We start from the raw sequence: 26,007 nt of genomic DNA on the forward strand, positions 1-26,007 counted from the left end.
TCCGTCCGCGGTCCTTCGGTCCGTTTCCAGTATCTCGAGGAAGATCCGGACTATGCCGTTCACGCGCCTCAGAGTGCATCATCCACTGGCAGAGGAACATCTGTGCTGGGAGCTCATATCAGTGACCGTCCAGCTCTAAAATTCATCTCAAGATGCCAAACCTGCTTTTGGTTTTCTATTTACTTCAAGGACTTGATAACTTTATCAGCGCGCAACACTCCGCGCGCTGGAGGAACCGGATCCAATGGGTGAATAACGGCCAGGTGTTCAGTTTAATGAGTACCGGCTCGGAGTACCAAGCACCGGTGGCGTCCAGAAGACAGTCCAGGACAGACAGGACCGCGCAAATTCGAATGGACGCGTCCGATCCTGCGAGCACTAATAGCGGCAGCACCGCGCTCTTGGGTCGGGACCGTATGCAATACATCGCGGCCAACAGCCGCGCGCCTGGCGCCAGACAAATGCAGGTGCGTCAGCGGCTCAGAGCGCCTCCAGGAACCAGATCCACCGCCACCGCTCCGTCTGAATACTCCGGCGGAGGAATAACCCCGGCACACGGGTATAATAGCGCACGGAGGACTTCAGCGGTTGCCAATCTCCAACACCTGGAAGCACCCAGATATAATTCAAACACTTTATCTAACGGAAGCTATAATGAAGCAGGGATCCCCAGAGCGCAAACTCCAAATGTGGAGCAGGGAACCACGTCTGAAAGTATGGCAGGAGATGATCCGCGAAGAAGGAATACAGTTTTCTATAACATCTACCCGCCTGGAGGCAGGACGGTCATCCCGCGCCGCCCGCCGCCTGGCACCGGTTACGGCACCAGATACTTCCAAAACGGTGAGCTGCGCGCAATAGACGGTTTTAGCCTCAGCATCTCGGGGGATGTGTGGGATTTCTTTAACACAGCTTGTGTTGTGCTCTACTATAGGTCTTCCTGATCTCGTGCCAGATCCATATTCCATCCAGGGAGGTTCATACATCCAGCGCGTCCAGATGTACGCGCTCCGGTGCGCGGCGGAGGAGAACTGCCTGGCGCGGTGCGTTATGACTATCTGTGTGGATTTACAGCGACCATAACAAGCATTTTAGACACTTACGTTATGCTAAATTTAATTTAGTTCCGGTCATAAATCACATAAAGAGTTTTTTATTTTATTTTTATTTTTACGTAGATCCTATAACTGGAAATATTTTATAGCATGGTCTGTCTTTTGCTTTAACGACAGCATTTTTTCGTAAATCAATTTATAATTTTTTTTTATTTTATTTCAAAAATTTCCAAATTTTCAACCCAGAACCTCATTGTAGGAATGTTGACTGTATTTGAAACTAGACTGGTTGTACACTTCATGTAAATGCATATGATAAAACATTATCAAACTCTCCAAAGAACATGGACTTTTGCCCATTTTGCTTTAGTAAAACTAATGAGACATCAGTTTGTTCAGTGTTGAAGAGAGTTAAGAGCTCAGATAACCAACATAAGCTCAGATAACCAATCAGTTGCAAAAGAAACAGAAAACATGCGCTAATTCAAAGAAAACAAGCTGTTAAAAGATAATATAGCATGAGCCAATTTTAAGACATGAGACCAGAACACAACGTAGGTTAAAAATGTCTGAAAATCATTGCACTAGATACAGAATATCAAAGAAATTTCATTTATTTCACACCCACAAAGCTAAACATTTGACTCTAAAACTGTAACACTTTACTTGAAGCCTTTATGCATTATAATAGTATTTTAATACATTAATTAAGCATGATTTCATGCATCATTGTAACCACCTGTGGTTTCTTCTACTATGACCCTGGTGTGAACTTAAATTTATACATGAACTAAAATCACTAAAACACCAGCGGATTCAAACACACATAGAATTAAAAAATCATGAAAAGTGAATGTTAGTGAAGAAAAAAGATCTTGCTTTGAGTTTTTCGTCTTATGCATTGGTGTTCAGACATTGTACAGATACATTTTTTGGCAACAATATGTTGAGATGCCATACTGGACAGTTGAAGCAAGCGTAGTGTACCCTACAAAATAAATGTTGCATGGTTTGTATGTTGGTCTATTTTGCTAAAAATATATGCAAACTTATTTTTTTGTGGTGCATGACCTCTCGTGACCCATTGGTCCATGAGCTCATCTTCTGCCGTCTTTAATCTTTCAGATCTGCATACAGACCCACAGTCAGAGACATCGACTACAGGGTTCTGCTGCGCTTCCCACAGAAGGTCAGAAACATGGGAACGACTGACTTCCTGCCCGTCAAACCCAGACATCAGTGGGAGTGGCACAGCTGTCATCAGTGAGTCTGATTATCATCATTCTAGTGATTACACAGCCATGCATCTTTACATTAAATCAGATGATTTGCAAAAAAAAAAAAAAAATCAACACAGAAAACATGAAGCTCATTTCTTTATCAAATACTGTAATATATGTGAAAACGGGCTTAGAATTGAACAGATAGTTGTGATCTGGCTCAGATTCAGACAGGAATCTTGTGTGTGTGTGGTGTTTTTCTGCTGATTATGCATGATATGAGACTTCTTCACTGCACAAATACTTGTCGAAAGGAATAATGCTATGAAATGCACATATTTTGTGTGAAAGTGTTACTTGCTGCTGCAAAACAAGAGTATTTTTAAAATCAACAGCCCAAAATTATTAAGAAACAAGTATTGGATTTCATTCAGCAAATAGGTGATGTGATTATAAATTATGATAAAATGATAAATAATAAAAACCCTATTGTAATGCATTCACTGCAATTCATGCTTCTTGCTTCTTATAAAATCAGCACAACAGCAATATTATAAAATGCATTAAGTTACATTTTTTATGAGTTTTATAAATCTTATGTATGTGATGCATTTCAATGGGTTACTCATAACTCATGGGCAGTGCATGATCTTTGTGATTTCTGGCAGGCACTATCACAGCATGGATGCGTTCAGTCACTATGATCTGCTGGACATCAACACCGGACTGAAGGTCGCTGAGGGTCACAAGGCCAGTTTCTGTCTGGAAGATACGGGCTGTGATCCTGGATTTCACCGCAGATACGCCTGCACCGCACACACACAGGTACACACACACACACACACATCACAGTGTCCCACAATGCACAGCAGCATTATTATAGGTCACTAAAAAACATTTCCACTCAAAAGATTAATGAAAATTATAATAGAATCTCAATAACACTAGGAGACCAGTGTTATTTTTTATTAGTATTTATATGCTATTAAAGTTTTTATTTATATTTTGGATTAGCTTTTATTTTTATATTTTTAATTTTATAATTTTAAGTTAATGTTATGATATTTATTTGTCATTTTTATTAATTCATTTTTTATATTACTATTTCGGTTTGAATTATTTTTATATCAGTTTTAGTTTTTATTTATTTCCAGTTAATTAAAGTTCTTTTAAATCTCATATTTACATCTTATTTTATAATTTATTTTATTTTATTTCCATTCTGTCAATTAACATTAAACAAATAGTAACACTTTTAGTTTTATTGATAATAACCCTTGATTAAACATTATTGCTGATCATTGAATTATTATTGCTGTATTCTTGCATACATCAATTATTACATATAGTTGCACCATTTTCATTTCATATTTATATTTTATTTTATTTCAGCTTTATTTAAAAAAAATAATTTCAGTTTAGACAATAATAACCATGGTTGAGATGAATTTGTGCTTGACATATTTTTTATTAATAGGAATATTACAGCTAAGGTAACTAACTGTAATACATTTCTGATTTCTAATTTTCATTTAAGTTTTTCTACTCATGTTTTATTTTATTTTAGCTCAATTTCAATTAACAAAAAAATAATAATTATATTTTTAACAGCAATAAATCTAAAGAAGACAGACTTGTGCTGATCATACTCAGTGTTTTGGTTTCACAGAGATGTTATTGCTGTGTTTTCAGGGTTTGAGTCCAGGCTGCCACGACACATACGCTGCCAACATCGACTGCCAGTGGATCGACATCACAGACGTCCCTCCTGGAAACTACATTCTCAAGGTATGAGAAATAAAGCTGATGTAGAGACACTTTCCAAGCGGGATCCTGTTGTTGATATGCATGTCACTTCCTGTCCAGGTCACAGTCAATCCTGACTTCCTGGTGCCCGAGTCTGACTTCTCCAACAACGTTGTGCGATGTGAGGTCATTTACACCGGCGTTTACATCCAAACCAGAAACTGCGTCTTAACTGGGTGAGGGAATGCATTTTAATTTACTTCATCTCATTAATATTTCACAAATATGAGACCAGAGCAATAATGCCCTTCATTTCTATATTTCCACAGAATGTAAAGCCCTTGGGTCGGAGGTGATTTTTAAAGGCCTATATAATAGGTTTAATTATAGGAATTTAATTCAAAGCTTTTTTTAGTAACTTGAAACACTCTGTATAGTTGTTTGAGTAATATTTATGACTAGTGTACTGTATCTATTTTAGATGAGTTTGATTTCTTGCCCTAGTGCAAGCAATTTTAAGTCAAATCTACATGTTTTTGTGATGTTTGCATTATAAGAATGTAATTTTACATTTATTTTAAATGAAGAACTATTAATGAATAGATCAGTATTTTAGTGTTTGTATTTATTGCATAGGTTATGAAAAATATAAACATATTTTAAACTAAGATAATATTGAGGGATTATTTTGGCTTTTTATTAGATAGAGGTGGAGTGGTTTACTCCAGCGCAGATCACTAGTGTAAAATATACACTATTAAAGAGGTTGTTTCGGTTGATGTTTCTGTCTTTAACATCTTGAAATGTTTGTTGCGAGCTTTCTTTGTCTTTGCCTTGATTATAAGACTCCTTCCATGAATGCTGGACTTGGATGGATGAGGTCTTTTGTGTAAATGCAGAGAATGTGATAGAGAAAATGGATTGGGGTTGTTTTTTCTAAACTCTTTCTTCATCGAATCACGAGTTCATTAAATACAGAATGCGTTCAAATGAGCTCTCTGTTGAGATGTTTAAAAAAGACAGACGTGTAGATGTGGGACGAAACATTCCCAAACACCAAAGGAATGAGAGTTGAGATCAAATCGAGCCAAAGATATCAGAGTCTGAGACGTTTTACTGCCTCCTTCGGTATTTACTGCACAGGAGAGGAAAAGTTTAACTGGGTCGAACCGTCTGGATGAAAATCCTCACACTCGATATCTGTCTGATCATGACTTCTGACTTCTAGATTGTATTTAATATTTTATAATAAGCAAAAACTATTTCATTTTTCAAGCTTTACAAACTCTGAGATTGAAACGGAGAAAACTGCAGACGTAAATAGGATAAACTTTCCCATTTCTGAGTATTTATATGCAGTTCACCTAATATTTAACTTCCTCTAAAGACAGTCGGTCTTCCATGGAGAAAGAAATCCCACAATGCTTTGGGATCCAGTGTTATTTTAGCATTATTTATAGTTTTAATTAACATTTTGACATTAGCTTGATTTATTTTACTATTTTACAAGTTTTAGTCATTTTTTGTTATTTTAGTGATTCGACATAATCTGAAAATGTCCTCACCCACAGGGCATCTGAGATCTAGATGAGTTTGTTTCTTCATCAGGTTTGGAGAAATGTAGCATTGCATCAGTGTCTCATCAATGTATGCTCTGCAGTGAATGGGTGCCGTCAGAATGAGAGCTGATAGAAACATCACAATAATCCACAGCACTCCAGTCCATCAGCTAACATCTGGAGAAGACAAAAGCAAAGCAAAACCATTATTAATATATTTTGAACTTCAAACCATTGCTTCCAGCTAAAAATTTGAGTCCATTATAATCTTCCTAGTCTGAATCAGTAGAGAAATCTGCACACCTCTAAACAAATATGTGAGTGGATTTTGATGTGTGAGACGAGGATGTAAAAAATGTTAAAACGCAAAGCTTTTGACTTTTGTTAATGCTCAAGACATTAACTGATGGACAGGAGTGCTGTGGATTATTGTGATGCTTTTATCAGACTCTCATTCTGACGGCACCCATTCACTGCAGAGCATCCTTTGATGAGACACTGATGCAATGCTACATTTCCTGATGAAGAAACAAACTCATCCTAATCTCGGATGGACTGAGGATGAGTAGATTTGTAGATTTTCAGAACATTTTCATTTTTAGGTGAACCGCTCCATTAAATGGTCTTCTGTATAGCCTACATGTAGTGTGCTGTTGAAGACGGTGTGATTTTGTCGTTCTGCAGACGGTTTGCAGAAGGATCTTGGTCTGTTTACTGACACAGATCTGTGAAGGCCGAGATGTTATTAAATTCTCCAGAACCAATGAATGAATCTCTCTTCTGTCCAGCACTGACCCTCTCACAGATTCAGATTAGAAACATGGACATGTTATCATTTATATTCCACACCCTCCTTTGACGTCACTGTATAGCATGTTCATGACAGCTAACATTTAAACAGCAGCACACTCATAGAGTGGCTTAACATAAAGAAATACATACACAAGTATATACAGTATATATATATGTTTTTGAATGTGTCTGGAAGAAGTCCTTTTCCTCTGCTGCTCTCGCTCTGCTCCACTCTAATATTGACTCATGGTTACATTCAGAATTGACATGTTTCTATGCTGTTTATAGGACATTAAATGTGAACATGCTCCACATGTTATTTACTGTCTCTCTCAGGTCAATAGACGAGCGTTTGTTGCTGAACAGAGAGCTGTTGAAGATGCTCATTTACTGCAAGCAATCTTTTATTGCCAATTACTGAGAAATGCAACAGATTACAAGTTTGGTGTTGGAACATTTTTCACTCAGAATTTGCTATTAATTGCACAAATAATTAATAATTAATTAAATTAAATCTGAAATTTTGAAAGACTGAAGTAGTATTTTCTCGTAAAACATACTAAATAATATTATATAACTTCAAAAAAGTTGCTCTGTGGTTCTTTTAGCAAATAAACCTATTTTTACCAAGAGTCATTTTTCATGGTGTGGGTGAATCTCATGAAAACAAATCAGAAAAGATTTTTGGCTAATATATAAATCAACACAATCTTTTGTCCCATTATGATTTTTTTTTTTATATGTTCGTGAAAATTAAGCTAGTTCTAAGTTAACATAATTTATGCAAACATTTTGCTTTTGCTTTATTCGTTCGTTTGTTTATTTATTTTTGTTAACATTTCTACAAGCAAAATATAATTTCTTGTTTATTTTGTGAAATAATATATGTAATACCAAATATTTTCTTTGCTCAAAATTTAATTTTATATATTTCTTTTGATTTCGATGCAAAATATTACCTGAACAACAAGAACCTTTGTGTTGGCTATTATCCGTAATCATAAAATGTATAAAGTCCTTGATGTCACATAGACAAATTACTCAGTGCTGAATTTGGATCTGCATTCTAGTATATTGTTCTTATTACTGCAATGAAATTACATGGTTGAAATGCTAGTATACAGTATTATGGGTTCTTTAAAACATTGGTGAAACTCAGTAAGGGTGTAAATCCCTGTTAGGTGCTAATTGGAAGTGTGCTCAAGAGCATATGGAGCACGCATGTTCATTGATGAAGGAAAAGCTGTTGTTTCGTGAGCAGTTTGCTCCTCTCAAACATGTCATGTTTGTACAGCTGCGTTCAGAGGATCACAAACACACACAGGCTCATGAAGACATTCCCAGTCACTGCATGCCACAGTGCTGATGGAACTACAGCCTCAATCAACCAATGTCCAGACATTTTATATTAAATAATAAATAAAGGTCTTACACATGCACACTAGCAACCCGCCAAAACTACACTCAGAATATCTCATCAACCACACAGCGACATGCAAAACACACACACACACACACACACACACACACATAAATAAAAATAATCTTACCCACAACCTGGCATCCAACCGGAACACTTTATAATGGTGATATCATGAAGGTAAATTTAGCAAATTTCTAATTTATTTCATGTTTTGTCTACAAACTAACATTCCTCCAAGTTTTATGGTATTTGAAAATGATTTGGAAATTTTATTTCAATCCTTACAGGAGCTGGATTTAATTACCTTAATTAAAAACCTTAATTTGAATTTATATGAATTTATATGTATTTCAGCATTTATTTCGTAAATTTAATTTAATTATTCATTTGCTTGTTTGTTTGTTTGTTTGTTTCCTCATTTATTTATTTATTTGTGTATGCTGCTTGGATTGATTGTGTTTATGTTTAACAATGATTTTGTTTTTTGTTTCTAATTTGAGGCGATTTAATAAAGAAATAAAAAATAAATAAAAAGCAAGCCCTTTAAAAATATCCTAATTTGTCCTTTTTATGACATGCAATTCAGTTTATGAAATTTCAAATGGTCTCCATGTATATGATTGTCTACACATATTTATTCACTTGTTTGGGGGGGGGGGGGTGTTCTGATAAATATATAATTTATTTTAGTTTATTCTAAATAGATATATAAAAGTATAAACATTTTAAAAATGATAAATAATAATTGTAATTATAACAACAATCTCTCTCTCGCTCTCTCTGTATATATATATATATATATATATACTTTCTTTTTTTTCAGAATTTAATATGTTTAAGAGCTATCTAACTATACAGTTGCTGCAGGTTCACCAATGCTTTTGGCTGAGTCCAGGCGAGACCAAACAGGAAGTAGTTGTGCTGTCTGCTCTTCAGGATGTTTACCTCTTCCTCTTCACACAGGTATGGCCCCAAAAGATGTAGGGTGAGTGAGAATGACATCAGGTGCTCATTCTGAGCAAATATGTGTCAGGGATGGTGTACGTGAGAGAAAACGTGCACGGCGTGTGTGACTTTCTGTGTCAGCTTCTTCTACGTTTTGGAGAGTAGTTTGTGTTTGCAGATGGAAGTGTGTGAGCAGAGTTGGTCAGAAGCTTGTGTGTGTGAAGGAAACCCAGAAATGCAGTGGTGGTTTCCCTCAGAACCGCTCTGAGACTGTGATTCAGAAATCAGCCAGTCAGAGCATTTCTTCACTCCAAACTTCCTTCAGATATTTGCAGCTGAACCTCTGTGTCTGTCTGGACTCTCAGGATGTTTTCACTGAGAAATGCTGACATGACTACTGATTTAGGACATGAACATACATATACACTACCATTCAAAAGAACAGGCACACTAACAATTACTACAAAATCTAAAAGTTTAAAAAATAGTATCAAATATTTTTAAAAAGACTGAAGCAATGATTCTGAAAATTCAGGTTTGATCAAAGCAATAAATTATATTTTTTGTATTTTCTGTATTTTTTTATCAAATAAAAAATTAAGATATACTGTAAATAATTTATTTAATAATTAATCAAATTTCTAATAATGATTACAATTTATTGTATGATGTGTGATTTATAGATGCTAAAATTACATAATCGTCTAAAGCAGCAATTAATTAATAAAAGTCCACTTTTGTTATTCTGCATATTATTGTTATGTGTTTTTTTCTACATGTTATCTTAATTATTTTTCCATTGTTTTCATTTTAGTTTTAGTATGACATTATAATACCACAGTTGACATTTGAGGCTTAATATAAGCAATACTTTTTATTTTTATATGAACATATGGTATGGAGTTACTTTAAACAATGCTATAAACATCATTTAATCAATGCAAGTTGTGGCAATCATAATTAATAATAATCGACAATTAGTTTCTTAATTGTGCAACCCTTTATACTCAATATTTGTGTATTTTATGCTTATTACTTTCTAGTCAAATCAAAGTGTAGCTTAGCAACACACAGAAAAGAGAGAGAGATAGAGAGAGAGAGAGAGAGAGATCATCACATCATTTTCCAGCTTTCTTTCACGTCTCTGTCAGTCTTTGTGTAGCCGCTCGAGACACTTAACACATCTCTGTCATCTAACAGACCTCGTCATCTCCTGCCTTTCATCCCTTCACTCACTTTTTCCTTCTCTTTCATTCTCTTCCATCTATTCATCCATCAATTTGTTTCTGATTTCATATCAGGTATGATTTGAGCATCTGTCTCAGAAGATTTAAGATGAGTCATTAGTCATACAGTCCTGTACAGTAAAAAAATGATAACTATATGTTAGCACCTACACCAATGCACAATTACCTTCTGTTTATTATAAGTGAGATGATGTTTTATCATCTTGACTTAATCTTGACTTATTTTGAAGGCTTCAGTAATTCATAAGCGCTCACAGGTTTGTATTATTCTTGTTTTCAGAGAAATTAAGTGAGTTTCTGCTTAAAACGAGAACAAATTCCTGCCAATAAGGTATGAAAATCATTTTTCAGAACCATGGTAGATATTATTTCTCATTTTTAATCATAAACTCAATTATTTTTATCAGTTTTTCAAAATAAAAAGGTATTTTTAAACTTAATTCTTACTTCCACAAATAAAGGCCTTAATAAGTCAGTGTTGAAGTCTTGAAGATACTCACCCTCAAGTTAAACTTGTATGAGTTTCTTTCTTCTGTTCAGGACAAAAACACTACAGAACTCAGTGAGGAACAGAAACTTTTTGGCTATCCACATTCTTCTAAATATCTTCTTTTGTGTTCAACAGAAGACAGAAACTCACACAGGTTTGGAACAATGATGACAAAAGTTTCATTTTTGCATTAACCGCCCCTTTAAATTAATGTTGCATACACTGAAAAAACAGTATATGCTTCAGTCTTGTTTTTGTTGGCAGGACATTTCCTCTAAACCTTTTTATGGGCTGCTTCTCATCAGCTGTGGATATTTTAAAAAGTTAAATGAAACAAACACACAAGTGATTTTGAATTGCTGCAGCAATTTTTCATATATGCTTGTCTTTATGTATAAGTAGAAGCAATGCGTCCAAGACCCATCAGTGTGGTTTAGTCAGTGGCAAGAATAAAGACTGTGTTTGACTGAGCTTGTGCGCTCAGCTAACCCACAGTCACGAGGAACACAGCCATTAACCTGCTCAACGTTTGTCTTTCAGGAGCCAGACGAGAGAAGAGACGGGTCACTGAATGAGTCACCCACACTCAATATATGTCCACTCCGCCTGGAGTCCAGCAGACTGAGTTTGACCACAGGAATCAGAGGTTCCTGCGTCATGACAGGACATCAGCCATCAGACGCTTTTAAGTGCTAAAGACCAGTGAACTGTGATTAATAAGATGAATATCTCAAGCACATTACATGCTGCTCTAAATCAGTTTTGCATGAGGTCTTAGGAAAATTTATATGATAATGAAAACATTAATCACATTAAAACATGTCCAGGTCACATTTTATCCCCTAATCAAAAGTTTTTTAAGTTTTTTTTTGTTTGTTTTTTATGCAAGAAAATTAAGCGTTTTTCAGGAAAATTAGACATGTTTTCCAATTAAATAAACATTTTGTTATTTTTATTTTTTTGTTGTTATTTATTTATACAAAACAAAAGTTTATAAAGGTTTTTTTTTTAATATAAGAAAATGAAGAAGCATGACATGAAAATTTATGATTTTCTTTTTTTTTTTCAGGACAATTAAGCAAGCTTTCCCATTAAATAAACATTTTGTTATTTTTTGCATTTTTTATTTTTATTATAAGTTTTATATATATTGGAAAAGGCATAAATTAAAGACAGCAGATAAATACTACCATGATCATTAAATACTTCAAAAGCTAAATATATTTTTACTATTTAAATATATTACATTACAGTAAGGCAAATTAGATTTTTTTTATGCATTACAGTTATGGCCATTTGTGGAGAATTTGTAAAATTTTCACGAAATTCAAAATAAAATATTAAACCAAGTACAAATGAAATAAAAATTTTAAAAAATCATTTTCTTAATTGATTTTGCCATGAAATATGACCAAGCATGTTCTCTTATAGGCTTTCAGGTGCTGAATGACATACAAAGGTGTTTGATTTTTGTTTTATGATGCATCTCTTAATAATTTTATAAAAAGACATAAGGCATTGACCTCCTGAACAGATGCATGCAGAGAAGTGAAGAAACTCTCAGACAAGATTTAAATAAACAGGGACATCAATACTGTCCCATATAGATCTCTAAATAATTTTGCAAATATTAGTCTGACTGGAGGAATACTGTCATGTACAAATGCTGAATGTGAGACACAACATTCATATTTCAAAAATGTTTAGAAAATATAAATCCATTTTATTGAGTTTGTTTATAAGATCAGAACTCAATGAGAATATAATTTAAACACTTCATGTTTTATTTCATGTGAGCTGTACACATTTATAAGACATTCACGTGTCACTGACGTCACCTTTCTGTTGTTCTGTGGTCAGAAGCGCCCTCTATCGGCCACAGAGTGAAAACGACACTACATGATTGCAACAATTTATAAGGATGGCTTATACTGGCTTTAAATACTGATTAAATAATTCCAGTCCACAGCTGCAATACTGCACTTATACATTAATCCAGAAGTAAAAACTCTGTTTCTAAGCTATATACCTCTTTGAAGTGTTTTTGTGAGCTGCCTTTGAGGCAATGTTAATGTTAATTTAGCTTTAGCTTAACATAATTCTAGAGCCTTCAGCCTCCCTGAACAAAAATCATTTTAATCTTTGGTCTGAATAACAATAGCAATAATAACAATATTCAGAAAACACTTTCTCTTTTTATCCATTTCAGTTGTCTACCCAGCTAACATGGAAGGTTGTGAACAAATGTTTGTCCATTAATGTTAAAAAATGTTCAGAGAACTTTCAGAAATAACGGTTTCATTACTTAATGGGAACGTTAGCAAAAGTGCTGGTGGGTAATACATTACAAGTAATCGGATTGCTTTTTAAGTAACTAGTAAAGTAACGCATCCTACTTTTAAATTTACAATTAAATATTGGTGTTACTTTTTCAAATAAGGCCTTACAGTTGCCTATACACACACACACACACACACACACACACACACACACACATATATATATATATATAACTTGTGGGATTTTTATTATGAAAAAATCTAATTAAGCAAGACCAGCCCAGTTGAAAAAAAGTAACACAAAAGTAACGTAATGCATTACTTTCCATTAAAAGTAACTACTGTAAGAATGTATTTAGTAGTTTTTTATGGAGTAAGGCATTATTGTAATGCTTTACTTCCAAAAGTAACTTTCCCCAACACTGGGTAGCAAAACGTTCTTAGAACATGTTTTTGTTAGCTGGGTAGTCACAGTCTTTCAGATCTACATGAGCACTGGCGATAGTTTGCATATATCTGAGAGCTCAAGGCCCTATTATAAAGTCATACATTTCCAGCCTAAAGCAGCTTATTCCTTGGTTGTGTTCCTTTTAAAGATATCAGGTCACAGGGTAGTTAAGAAGGGCAGCTCCTTCCAAACGGTTCACACAGTGCAGCTTGAGAGAGAGAGAGAGAGAGGCCCGAACTGACCCTTAACCAGCTAAACTAGTTCAGTTAACCTAAATAACCAGCAAGTTTTGGGACCTTTCATTATATTACACTAGTCTGCCTTCAAAAACAAAACAAAAAGTCAGTTTAACCCACTTGTGCCTGTGACACACCAGCACTGTGTCCATCTAAACCAGTTAAAGTCCCATGAAATGGTTTGATGAGCTCACTTTTCTTTCCTGTGTTGACGTATATCCTGTTGAAACAGGAAGTTGGGGCGGGACATAAGGAAAGATTGGTGCCTTTTTAAAATACTAAAAATTAGTCTTTCGTTTATGTCACAACCACCCAAAACTAGTCTGCACTGAGTTGACAAAAGAACTTTCTAAATAAATTCCAGTCACTTCTTACTAACTTTTTGAACAAAGAAAATAATATGAAAAATTTTGTTTATTTTCATATTAAATATCTCAAAATGACATTTATCATTTAGCATTTATCGTTTAGCACTATTAAATTATATACATATTTTTTTTGACATTGCTTTGCAGTTGCTAAGGTGCTGTCAGTAGCTTTTTAGAATGTTGCTGTGCAGTTGCCAAGGTGTTGTCATGCAGTTGCTAAGGTGTAATGTTGTGTCTGGCTTTTTAGAATGTTGCCGTGCAGTTGTCAAGGTGTTGTCATGCAGTTGCTAAGGTTTAATGTTGTGTCTGTTTTTTAGAATGTTGCTATGCAGTTGTCAAGGTGTTGTCATGCAGTTGCTAAGGTTTAATGTTGTGTCTGTTTTTTAGAATGTTGCTATGCAGTTGCTACGGACCGGAATTGAGAACCACTGGTCTAGTCTATGCATAGTCCATATTTTTGGACTGGTTTTCTAGAGGGAAGGGTCATGCATTTCAAATGCATATATTTGCAAAAAAAAAGAAAAAATTCAGATGCCATGGTCACACACCCGGCACAATGCGACGCAAGGCAGTGCAAGTGTGTTTGCTAGTTTCAGTCCAGCGCCACATCGTTTAATTAGCAAATGCATTTACACTAATTTTTGCGCCCATGGGCATGCTGGTCTAAAAAAGAGGATGTGTTCAGGCACATTGCTATTTTAAGGAGCTGAAAATAGACGCCTCCATAGACCAACTCAAACCTGGTCTAAAGTCTGGCTCAATTGTTTTTTCTTTGTTATATATATGTTATATTCTATGTTATATATATATATATATAAATGCATGTCACAATGGATAGTCATGGCACGAGCGCAACTGGCTCTTAAAGGGAATGGAGATGAGACTCTGATTGGTTTATTGCACGTTACCATATTTACTTTCTTAAAACACGGTCCTGTTTGTTTAAAATTCCTTGATGCACATTATTCTTATTTTTTTTAAAAAAGCTTTTTTCATAATCTTTCTTTAACAACTTTCTCCAAATCTAAAACTAATTTCCTTTTCAGCTGACATCACAAATCCCTCTTGCTTTTTCACCCAGCCCCTCCAACCACATGAAGTAAGAAAATTTGAGCTGGGAATGCCATTTCATGGTGACTTTAAGTTGGTCCAAACTAGCTTTTTTTACAGCAGGGGTGTGAGAGAGAAAGAGCTAGGGGTTTGAGATGTTTCTGGAGTTTTCCATGGGAAATATAGTCACTGCCCCGCGGCCTCCGTCCTCCGGTGTGAGTCAGCTGGGTTGTGTGGCATCAGTCCCTGTGTAATAAAAAGACTTTCATTACATAGTGCACTCTCACGTCTCGCCCATCATAGACAGGGTCACAAGCCACGGGCATCTTCATTAAACAAATGTCCCTTTCAAAGCGTGTTGATCGATACTATAAGCAAGTGCTGGAGCAGAGCCCAGAACAGAGAAAAGAAAAGCCTCCAACAAACATTTTAAAGACCTAATCAGCAATAATTACAGAAGATGAGCATGACGATATGACGCTAGGTGCTTCTCTACCTCTGACTTGTCCTTGGAATATCTGTTGCTTTTACAAACCTGACTGTCCCGCATTAATGTGGAAAACATAATTTAGCCTCCAGTGTTCTAATGCCAAGATTGTTCTGGCTTATCAGGGTGATTGATTATTACTCTAATTTATACGTTCAGCTTGGCTCAGTGTTGAATCTGATTGGACATGAGTTTCCTAATGCAGCAGTGTGCTGTCTAGATATCAGGCTGTTGATTTGAAACACTTTTAATAGCTGAAGCAACAGAGAAGACTGACTGTATGCACTCTGGTTTGGACAACACAGATAGACAACTATTCAGTTAAAAGAATGATAAAGTACTGATAAAAAAAAAATGGAATCACTGTCCATTACTGTTCCTTCTTGTCATGGTTTTGTGTTTGTTTGTTAATCCGAATGATTTATAACATCTTTATTTTTAATCAAATATAAATAAAAAATATTTTATTATGTCTGTCCTGTCTAATTTGTAATTATTTCTCTAGCCATCTGAACAGAGAATTGTTTTTCCACCATGATTGATTGTGATAAGGAACCACATAGCTTTTTTTGTGTCCCTCCCCCAAAGGAAATATGGATTATTTATTTTAATTTTTTTTTACAAAACAATATTATATAGGTGCAGTTCCACACATCACAGATGGGAAACCATGCAAGACAATGACGGAAAGCATGTCCACCGTTAGAACCTGTTATCATTGGTGTTCCACCCTGTTGTGCTCCTTTCCACCCTGTTAGACAAGTCATTTTAAATAATAATTTGACTGCATCGTTAAATGTTTGGCATACTTTTGTCTTCTTTTGTGAGGTGAGGAGCACTAACAACATATATATGTTTTTGAGCACATTTTTTTATTATTTAAAACCATAGTGCCTGTTCTTAATAATTAAGACATATTCTATTCATCAATAATTGTTTTGTTATTTTTTTTTAAATAAAAATAATAATAAGATGGCATATATGTTCCTACTATCCAAGAAAAGCTCATTATTGTTTGACATTTACATTATTAACATGCTGTAATAACTATCTATATGTCCCTAACAGGTTGTAATATTCTCACGGCCGGTGTCTGAACAATCTACCCGTAATTATTATTTTTTGAGTCCTCGATCTTGACCAATATGCATTCCTAATAGTTAAACATGTCTCTATTTTGGTAGAATGCAAAATACATAAAAATCATGTAACTTTTTTTCCCAACACTTCTGAAGTCCAAATGTTACTGCATACCAGGAATGGCCCTTAACCAATAACACATGTTTCTTTTGAGTTTAAAAATACATTGGCCAATCAGATGCGTCTAAATTAGTCAGAGCTGAAAAAGAGTGTGAGTGTTGAGTGTGCTCGTTCACTGAATTTCGCATAATCTTGATAAACCACGGAATGCAAATATCCTACTATTTAAAAAAAGAGATTCATTAAGCAGTTTCAGTGATTATAACGTCAGTTCTCCATAATTTGTATATATATATATTTTAAATGTTGTTATGCTGTTGCAAAGTTTCCCTGTTAATTTACTCACATAAATCGAAATCATCAAACGGGTTACAAGTGTAAAGAGCTAAATCTAAAACTAGGAATACGATGTTTTGTGTTCGAATCACTGAAATCACATTTATCACAGCAGTAGATGTGTCGCGAAGCACCGCCTACTCACCTGTCAATCAACCAAAGCGCTAAATCAAGGGATTTGAAATGTCCCGCTAACTTGTGCACCGTTAACGGAAAATAACGGTCTGAATAAAACATTTGGATTAAGCGCCTTAAAATCATACAAGACTACAGCATGACAGATATCTGATCATCTGAATCGCATACAAAGTTCACTTTACACAGGTAAGACATAAAATAATCTACATATTTCACTCGAAACTATTTTTGTTTAATATTCAGTTTTATTTGAGAAACAGCGATGTGTCTCATCTGTGATCGAATCATAACGCCAGATGTAAACAAGGCCTCTGGTCGTGATTTAGCATTTTTAGCATATTTTAACATCTTTTATGTTCCATTATGGTTTCTAGTGTTCTGGATCTTTGCTATGTGGTTGCTAGTTATATTTTTAAGCAAATTAAAATGGGGTTCAGCATGAATCCCTTCTAAACAAGAAGTAATTTTTGGCATTTTTCTGCAAGGTTCTTAAATCAGCTTCTTGATATAATTTTTTTAAGTAAACTACATGTGACAGGAATGATAAATCACATTCATAAGATCCATTAACCATTGGTTGTTTCTCTTATGATTGTATTTTTTTCTAATATTGGATTCTGGCAAATAATGAAGTTGGGTCAAACAATATAAAAATCTATTTTTATTTGTTTTATTATTATTATTATATTAGTTAATGTCTGGCTAAACAGCACATAAAACAAACAAACAAAAAAAAAACTGTGGTTGTTCATTTTACATGTCATTCAGACGTTTTTTTCCTGACTAAGGAGGCGTTTAATTGGTAACGTATGCCAGAATAAGCTTCAATGTGAGCAGACTTCATGCCGTCATACTGTATGATTGCTCCATCCCTCATTTGTCCAAATTGTCTGCCACCCCAAAAAGTTCAAGCCACAGTCTTAGCGCTCACAGACAGATGTAATTATCCACCTAACCAAAAGTAAAACTGTCTTCTTCACATTTATATTTTATGTTTGTTCTCAAAATAGCTTTTGCTTGAACAGTATATTAAAGCTGATGTAACTATTATTGAAATGTAATGTCTCTGGTCCAGTTTAAAAAATGTAATTTATTTGAGTGATACACAAAAGGTCATCATTTTTATGTTCAGTGCAGTCTTAAAGGTGTTTTCAAATCCCTAAAGTGACTTAATAGAGCTTTCAGGAAGGTTTAAGTATCAACTTTGTCTCACATTTCTCGTAAAATTCCTTAGAAAAAAATAGACAGCATTGAGTGAATAGTCGCCTAAAGTAAGAGTACAGTAAATACTGTAGAGCTATAAAAGTGACGAGAATTTATGATTTTCTTAAGAGAAACATACAGTATGAGAAACAGGAGACTTAAAGTGATAGTTTAACCAAAAATGAAAATTCTGTAATTTTCCTGCCCAAAAAATATGTTTTAAATTCTAAGGTGTTTTTTGTCAATGAACTGAAAGTAAATGAGGTCCAATGTTATTTGGACCCAAATTTTCTTCAAAATCATCTTAAATCGTCTTGTTCCACAGAATAAAGAAAGCCAGTCAGGTCTGGAATGACGGTGGGTGTTCTCTGTAAACACATGTCTAGGAAAGCATCCACTGTGTTTGGGTGACCCTGTCTGTTATGTACCTACTTCCTAGTTTGTGTTGAGCCCAGCTGTTGTTGCCCTCCCAGCTAGTGGGTGGCCGTCATTGTAAACGATGTCTGAAAATGCCTGTTTATTTGACCGTCACAAATATTGTACGGGCTTGCCTCTGTTGGTCAGGCCTTAAGCCAAGTGGTTTCTAATGAAAACCAGACGGAAGGGGCGACCTGAAAACTATATAAAAAAAAAAAACAACGGTGCAGAGATGCATACCCTCCACTAGAGGACAATGACCCTCTACTGCCAAACCGTAACTACTGCTTTTACATCCCGGCAGGCAGAAATCAGTTCCCTTTTGTTCTCGACCGCGCACACAAAGATCACATCTGCCATTTTAACTTTAACCCCAGAGGAATGCTGAATACGTCAGGGAATAGTCTCGAATTTAAGCTCTCCCAGCTAAATGGTTTACTAGTATTAAAGCTCAATGTGAGCATGCTCCAGACATCAAAAACTTGTCTTCTTGTTGTGTGCTGTTGCATCATTGATTAGAAATATGATTTTCACCTGATAAAATGGTGAAAAAATTACTTAGACTTACACTGAAGGACCGATGTGAGCAATGCATATTTCCAACCTAAGCTTGACTGGAAAAGCATGCCTGCAAAATGGATTTATTATGAAGCTTATCGCTTATTTCGTGACACATTCAAAGTGAAATGTCCAGTGGGTGGTGTATTGGAGTATTGTTTGTTGTATGTAAATGAAGTTTCCGGCGAGGGATGCTAGGTCAATGTTGTATCGTATTCAAAAATAACTAAATCCTAAATCCTAACCAATAGATTTAACAAAAGCAAACGCGTGATTAAAATGCATTTGCTTGCATTTTAGCTTGTTTTTACAAGTCTTTGAGCTGTTTCTTGTGACTCGTACCAGAGAACTTCACATCCCAAGTGCAATATTGTACCTGGTGAGCTATGAAAAAAAGATATACATATAAAGCAGATTTTATTGATGCAAACATCAAAACGTATTTGTTTACAAACCATGCCACATGTCAAAAGTGTTTGAGTTCATAACATTATATTATGCAAGAAACTGCACAAAAATAAGTCTGTATTAATTAAAAATCTGCACCTGTAATGGATAATTTATGCAAAAATGCTTAAATGCTGTTAGTGTTTTATTGCCACTATTGTTAAATATCAGATGGAAACTAGGTATCGTTTTTCCAGTGAGCCTAAGTTGCATATTTAGGGATGATGATGATAATATCTCAGAGACTTGTAGGTGGGCAGATTTAAACCTGTAACCATCCACACAGAAAACACCCTAGCAACCACAAAACAATGCCCTGGCAACTGCTGGTTTTGCATAGGCAAGCATTTGACAAGTTTTCTTAAGGACATCTTTAAATCTAGATAATGAATTGATGGACATCAATCATAATATTATCTGCATTAAGTCTACAGTAAGATGATTTTCCAAGAAATCCCAGCCTTGAATTATGCATGTTTAAACTTTTAACGTGCCTCAACAACAACCAAAGAAGACCCGATATAATCAACCATGGATAGACGTTTCATTTATAGAATGTTTATCAAATGTTCCTGGTTGTATCCTAAATTCCTGTGTGATAAAGACACACAGAGCTGTACAGTTGTCCCAAAGTCATGTACGGCCTCAGATCTGAGATAATGTGGGATCAGTTTTTGAATCGCAACACCATTCCTCTGCCTGCAGGGCCAACAACAAAGCTTGCCGTAATCTGAGGAAACAAGTTCAGTGTACTGACACTCTGTTAGCCTGTGGAACAGATGGAAGACATCTTTCATGACGCATAGTTAGCCTTGTTAACACTGAGTCATTGTGTAGACTGTCTTCATCACTAATGGCCCAGTCTCTATTTCTAAGGAAATGATTCAATGGCGAAAGACCCCACCACGCTTTTCTTTTCTGGGAAATAATATCTAAGAAAAAAAACATATGGTTATAATGTCTGTTGTACTAGAGAGTGAGTTTTTTTCCTGAAAGGCACATGGATGTGGCACATGTTTCAGCACTTTTGGGAAATACACCCATTGGAAGTTACTCTTTTAGGAATAATAAAGAATAGGAGTTTGAAATGAATTAGATAATTGTTGACAACATGTATAAAATTAGTGGGGGATAATCTACATCCAGCCGGTTGTTATTGCAGAACAATCCCCGACAGGATGATCAGGACCTCGACGCAAAGCACGTCTGTTGAAAAATTTGGGGTCAGTACAATTATTTGTAAAGAAATTAATACTTTTATTCAGCGTTGATTCATTGAATTGATCAAGAGTGACAGTAAAGGTATAATGTCAAGAAATATAAAAATACTCAAAAATACTCTGGGGATGGAGCACTATTGCTTCCAACATTGATAATAATCAGAAATGTTTCTCGATCGGCAAATAAGCATATTCAATTTAATTTCTGAAGGATCATGTTACACTGAATTAAGACTGGAGTAATGATGCTGAAAATTCAGCTTTGCATCACAAATAAAATACATTTTACAATTTATTCAAATAGAAAGCTGTTATTTTAAATTGTAATAATATTTCTAAATGTAGTTGTCTTTAGTGTTCTTGTAATCAAGTATATGCAGCCTTGATGAGCACAAGAGACTTCCTTTAAAAGTGTAAAAGTCTTCCCCCAAACTTTTGAACAGTAGTGTAAATACCTGATAATTTGAGATTAGAAGTGCAGATGCACACATGCATGAACATAAACACAGCGAGCACATGCTGACCATTTATCTAAGAAATGTGTAGTGTCCACTTACCCCAAGTTTTGTCACCAAGATACATTTGGACGAGTTACTTGGTAATCGGTTGAGCATGTGTTCAATGTATCTGTGAGTATATGCGTGTGTTTTCTTCTTTGCTGATGATTGGGCTTCTGTGATAGCGAGTTTTGTGTCCTTACACTATGGTGGAGGAGAGCATCTTATGTTTTCCAGGATAGGGAGGGGTCCTCATCTTCACCTGTCCGTTCTGAGGGTAAGGTGGAAGCCTGTGGGTTTTATTTGAGTTAGTGCACACTTCTGGAGCTACAGTGGGTCTGTGGTTTTCCAATAGGCCTTTCCTTGCTGTTTGATGCAGTAGGCAGTTTCCATTTGCCATCCTTTCAGTCCTTTGAGTCTCTGAGCTCTGTTTCCCAACTCGTTTGCCTTTATCCTCAACAGTAACGGATCGTAGCTCAGTAGGGGATGGTCTTATGCGGTTTCTCATTGGCGATGGACTGTTAATGTGAACTAAATCCAAAGTGACAGGGCTGTGTTCAAGTGAGGAATTGGAAGTTGACATGTCCTCCTCGCCGTTTGAATTGTGAATCAATGCAACAACACCAGTTCGACTGCTTTTGGTGTTATCTTGGGAGAGTCCATTGGATAGACTTGGTTCGTCTTCACCAAGGTCAATGTTGGACGTTAGAATGTCAATCTTTTGGACAACCTTCACAGACAGAAAAAAAAAAAAAAATTCTGTTATTATTTACACATCTTCATGTCATTCTAAACTTTCATTTATTTATTTTGCAGAACATTAAAAGAACACTTTTTTGCATACCAGAAGTTGTCAACTCCAAAAAGTCTATGCAATAATTTTTATAAACATAACTCTTTTTTTCTGCCTCTGCATTCACATTACCATTCCCATATTCAAACGTGATGCATTCAGATGTGTCACACCATATTTGTCACCAATGATTTTTGCAATCACATTGAGTTAACTGAAACTAAATGAAGCATTTTTGTAAACTGAAATAAAATAAAAACTAATATAACTGGAAAAACTGAAACTAAACTAAGGTATGTTTAATGCTTCCAGCCATTAAATCATTTTAGTTTTCTGTGCACTGTATTATTATAATATTTAAAACCTTAAGAAACCCTGTTATTTTGTTATTTAAACATTAAAGAAGATTTTCAGCAAGTAACGAGTATGATTTGAATGAATTGTATGAAAAAACAGCATGAATATATCCAAAGCTGTCTGATAATAATTAATCATAGTCCCGCCCCTAAACTCACACCATTGACCGAGTCAGAAGTTGACATGTCAAACATCACCTTAAGAAGTCAAACTGCTAATGACTGACCAGTAGTGACTCTGAACATTATGCTAAAACACCAGAAACTATTTAAACACTGAAAGGTTTGTTCTAAACATCCTCACAGGTTATAATCAGGTTAATATAGCATACAAGTAACTTTTTCCTGACTTCCTTCACTGTGATGCATTAATCTACTGCCTTTATTTCCTGCTGCAGTCATTTACGTCTAGTGGGAGTCTTGATGCATCCATTGAAACGTATCTAAATAATTCAATTAATGTCTTACGTCCTGCACAGTCCATTATTGCTAATGTCAGTCTGCACATATTGAGCTATCTTTAGGTATTGATTTTAAGATTCAGTTTTCTTTTAACAAGCCTTTGTGATGGATTTAAGGACCGGCCCCTTCCCTTCCAGAAAATACAATATTCCTCTTCACGATAAAGCTTCCAATGGAATATTTCCAGCTCTGAATATAATTGTCAGTGCATTTCTGGCAGATGTGTATTTTGGCTTCTGAAGGCTTTCAGACGATGTTTTCAAAATAGATACATCGCAAGATGTTTGCTAAGAACACAGATATTATATTTCCACTGGCTAAGCAGAATGAAGTTTTGATCTCATCCAGTCTCTGTGCTTATTAAAATCCCATCTCAAATATGCTGAACCCCAAATCAGTGACAAATCTCATTATATGAATGTTTACTATATATGAATGCATGAAGAAAACTGTCTAGCATTTCATTTGGCCATTTGTCGTTCCAAACCAGTGTGACTTTTGTGAAATACAAGATATTCTGTGAAATGTCTAATTTTTGTACATATATTATGTAAGTTAGTGGGGTCCAGTTTTGTTTAGATAGCAACGTACTTCATGTCTTCTTTTATACTTTTTATTTATTGAATGAAATATTCCTTTAAAAAAAAAATCAATAGCGTTATTCTTCTCCATGCATTCATTTATAAATGATGACAAGTTTCAGTGTTGGGTGAACTAAGCTTTTAAGAAAAGTAATTAAATTTCTAAGTATTTTTCATGCATTCATGAGTAAATTACTGAATTTAATTTTTTTTTTTTTTGTGAACTATTCCTTTTTATTCCTTAAATAAAATGTATGTGCTTTTCTCATACGTTCATGACTAAATGGTGACCATATTTTAATTTTTAGTTAAACTATCCCTTTAAGCAAAATAATAACATTTCTGAATTTTCTTTCTGCATTGGTGAGTAAATTGTGACACAATTAAATTTTTAAAATGATCCCTTCATGCATTAATGTGTAAAAGATGAAGAATTCTTGGGTGAACTATCCCTTTAAGAAAACACTGTCAAATTGATGTGCTTTTCATCATGCATTCATAAATAAGGACAGAATTATAACAGACTAGCCTACCTTTAAAACTTTCAAGACCTAAGTTTTGATCTTTCATTAAACAATCAACATCACTCTCTCTATTTATTATTCTATCCTCACCTCTTTCATCTCCAACTGGACCTGTTTGAGACCACCCAGCACTTCCTCGAGCTCCGTGACCACTTGTTTGATCTGTTCCCGTACTGTTCCCTGGCTCGTCCTTTGCTTGCCATGTTTCTCGAGACCTGCATTCCCCCGAGACGTCCTTACTTCCCGCTCCGGTCCGTTCACCTGCAGCCCGTTCCCGAGTGCCCTGGAGCATCCCAACTTGCTGGGGGGCACCTCAGTTGGGAAAAAAGCCACCTGTCCAGAGTTCGGCCCATTACGGTGTGATTGTCCACCAGTCTCGGATCGTTCCTTGTGGTGCCGGAACGACACTCGTCTCCTCTCACAATATCCGTTGTATTCAGACTGATGAATGTTATCCCACTCCTGGATGTAGGATGAGTGACACCGGTGATGTCTGACCTTCAAAACACTGTCACCGTGGAAGGGATGCAACAGCTCTGGGTAATACCACCGCTGGATGCATCCACACTCCCGCCGAATGCATGGCGAGTCCCACCTGTAGCACGGATTCCGGATCTCCTCGGTGTAAACCTGCCGCGCCGGGAATGATCCAGTCCTCTCCGCTTGCTCCATCCCCAACTCCTTCGGGAACGGGGCTACGCTGGACTCCATACGCAGCCATGATCCGTCTGCGGGGCCTGGCGTGCGTCGCAAGCAAAGTTTGCAGTAAGGCGTTGGGAATCTCAAATTCTCCGAGTGCATTCCAGTCTGAAAGGCGACTTAGAAAACAACTGTTTCTCTCTCCACCCAGGCCATCCACAGCATCTGTTTTTCTCATCTGCGTCTCCTCTCGTTCACTGCGTTTTACTCTCTCTCTCTCTCTCTCCCTCTCTAACTTTTCGCTCACCTCCCCCTTCCTTCCTTCCGTCCTTCCTTCCTCCTTTTTCTAACTTACTCTTGTTTTCCCACTTTTCCCTCTTGTTGCGATTTATCCAACGGTGGGCCTCTTTTCTTTCCCTCCCTCTTTTCCTTCCTCCAACACTGAAGTCTTACTTCAGCGTTTCACCTCCCCACTGCGTAAGAATTCCCAAACTCCAAACACTTCCTTCCTACACCTTCCCTGTCTCTCTCTCCCGGGGTTGGGGCTCGTAAAGCGTTGACAGACGCAGCGGCTCCTGATCTCTCCCTCAGATCTTACCACTCAGCAATTAAACACAGCCGGGATTCCACGCCGCCTGAGACGAAGTGGAGAGAGAGACTGGAGGAGGTGGGGTTTCAGACGTTGATGAAGCAGACAGGATCTAACATGAGCCAGAAACCGAGAGAGAGAGAGAGAGAGACGCTCGGCCCCAGAAAAGGGGGTTTTCAGCATAACTCGATTCCCACAAGCCCATGTGAGTCAGAAGACTGAATGCGCTTTCGCCGTCCTGTTTGTTTATGTTAGTCAGCTGAGATACTGGCACTGTTAGTCATGATTCACATCTTGTGACACGTTTAATGAAAAACACACCGCACACTGTTTATAGAGTGCTCAAATATTGCTAAATTATCCTCGTTTATTCTGAAGTAAACACTTTCGGTTTTAATTCTTCCTCTGAAGTTCCCACTGAAAACAGGAACGGCAAATGACACCTCCTTTATAATGGTCATTCCCACAGGCAGTTACTGAGAGAAAACAGACTTTGTTCGACGTCTCCTGCTTCTCAGATGTTTCTCCTGAGAGAAATAGCCCAGCGATTTCACATGTGTCTCCTCTAGAGGTTTAAGAGAGATCTCAAGAAATGTCTCAAACTATGCTCAGATGCACACAACCATGTAAAATATAAAAAAATTTATCATTTATTTAATTTCAGATAGATTATTTTTTATAATTTTTTTATTTCTTAATTTC

At 36.0% G+C, this 26,007-nt stretch overlaps 2 protein-coding genes across 2 annotated transcripts; one reads left to right on the forward strand and one right to left on the reverse strand.

Annotated features, from left to right (window-relative positions):
- The first annotated feature begins 5 nt into the window (after positions 1-5).
- On the forward strand, positions 6-4,825 carry LOC113111892 (protein-lysine 6-oxidase-like). Its single transcript, XM_026277080.1, has 7 exons — positions 6-843; positions 935-1,043; positions 2,181-2,318; positions 2,944-3,100; positions 3,968-4,063; positions 4,142-4,257; positions 4,351-4,825. Exons 1-7 carry the CDS (start codon positions 153-155, stop codon positions 4,355-4,357), a joined length of 1,314 nt encoding a protein of 437 aa, XP_026132865.1. The 5' UTR covers positions 6-152; the 3' UTR covers positions 4,358-4,825.
- A 9,788-nt stretch (positions 4,826-14,613) lies between these two features.
- LOC113111899 (uncharacterized) lies at positions 14,614-25,552 on the reverse strand. Its single transcript, XM_026277092.1, has 3 exons — positions 24,168-25,552; positions 21,422-22,091; positions 14,614-15,104 (listed from the first exon to the last, which is right to left on the reverse strand). The coding sequence occupies exons 1-2, from the start codon at positions 24,876-24,878 to the stop codon at positions 21,561-21,563; spliced, it is 1,242 nt and encodes a 413-aa protein (XP_026132877.1). The 5' UTR covers positions 24,879-25,552; the 3' UTR covers positions 14,614-15,104; positions 21,422-21,560.
- Between the last annotated feature and the right edge of the window lie 455 nt (positions 25,553-26,007).

The sequence above is a fragment of the Carassius auratus genome, chromosome 2 (genome assembly GCF_003368295.1).
Source record: "Carassius auratus strain Wakin chromosome 2, ASM336829v1, whole genome shotgun sequence".
Taxonomy (NCBI): Eukaryota; Metazoa; Chordata; class Actinopteri; order Cypriniformes; family Cyprinidae; genus Carassius; species Carassius auratus.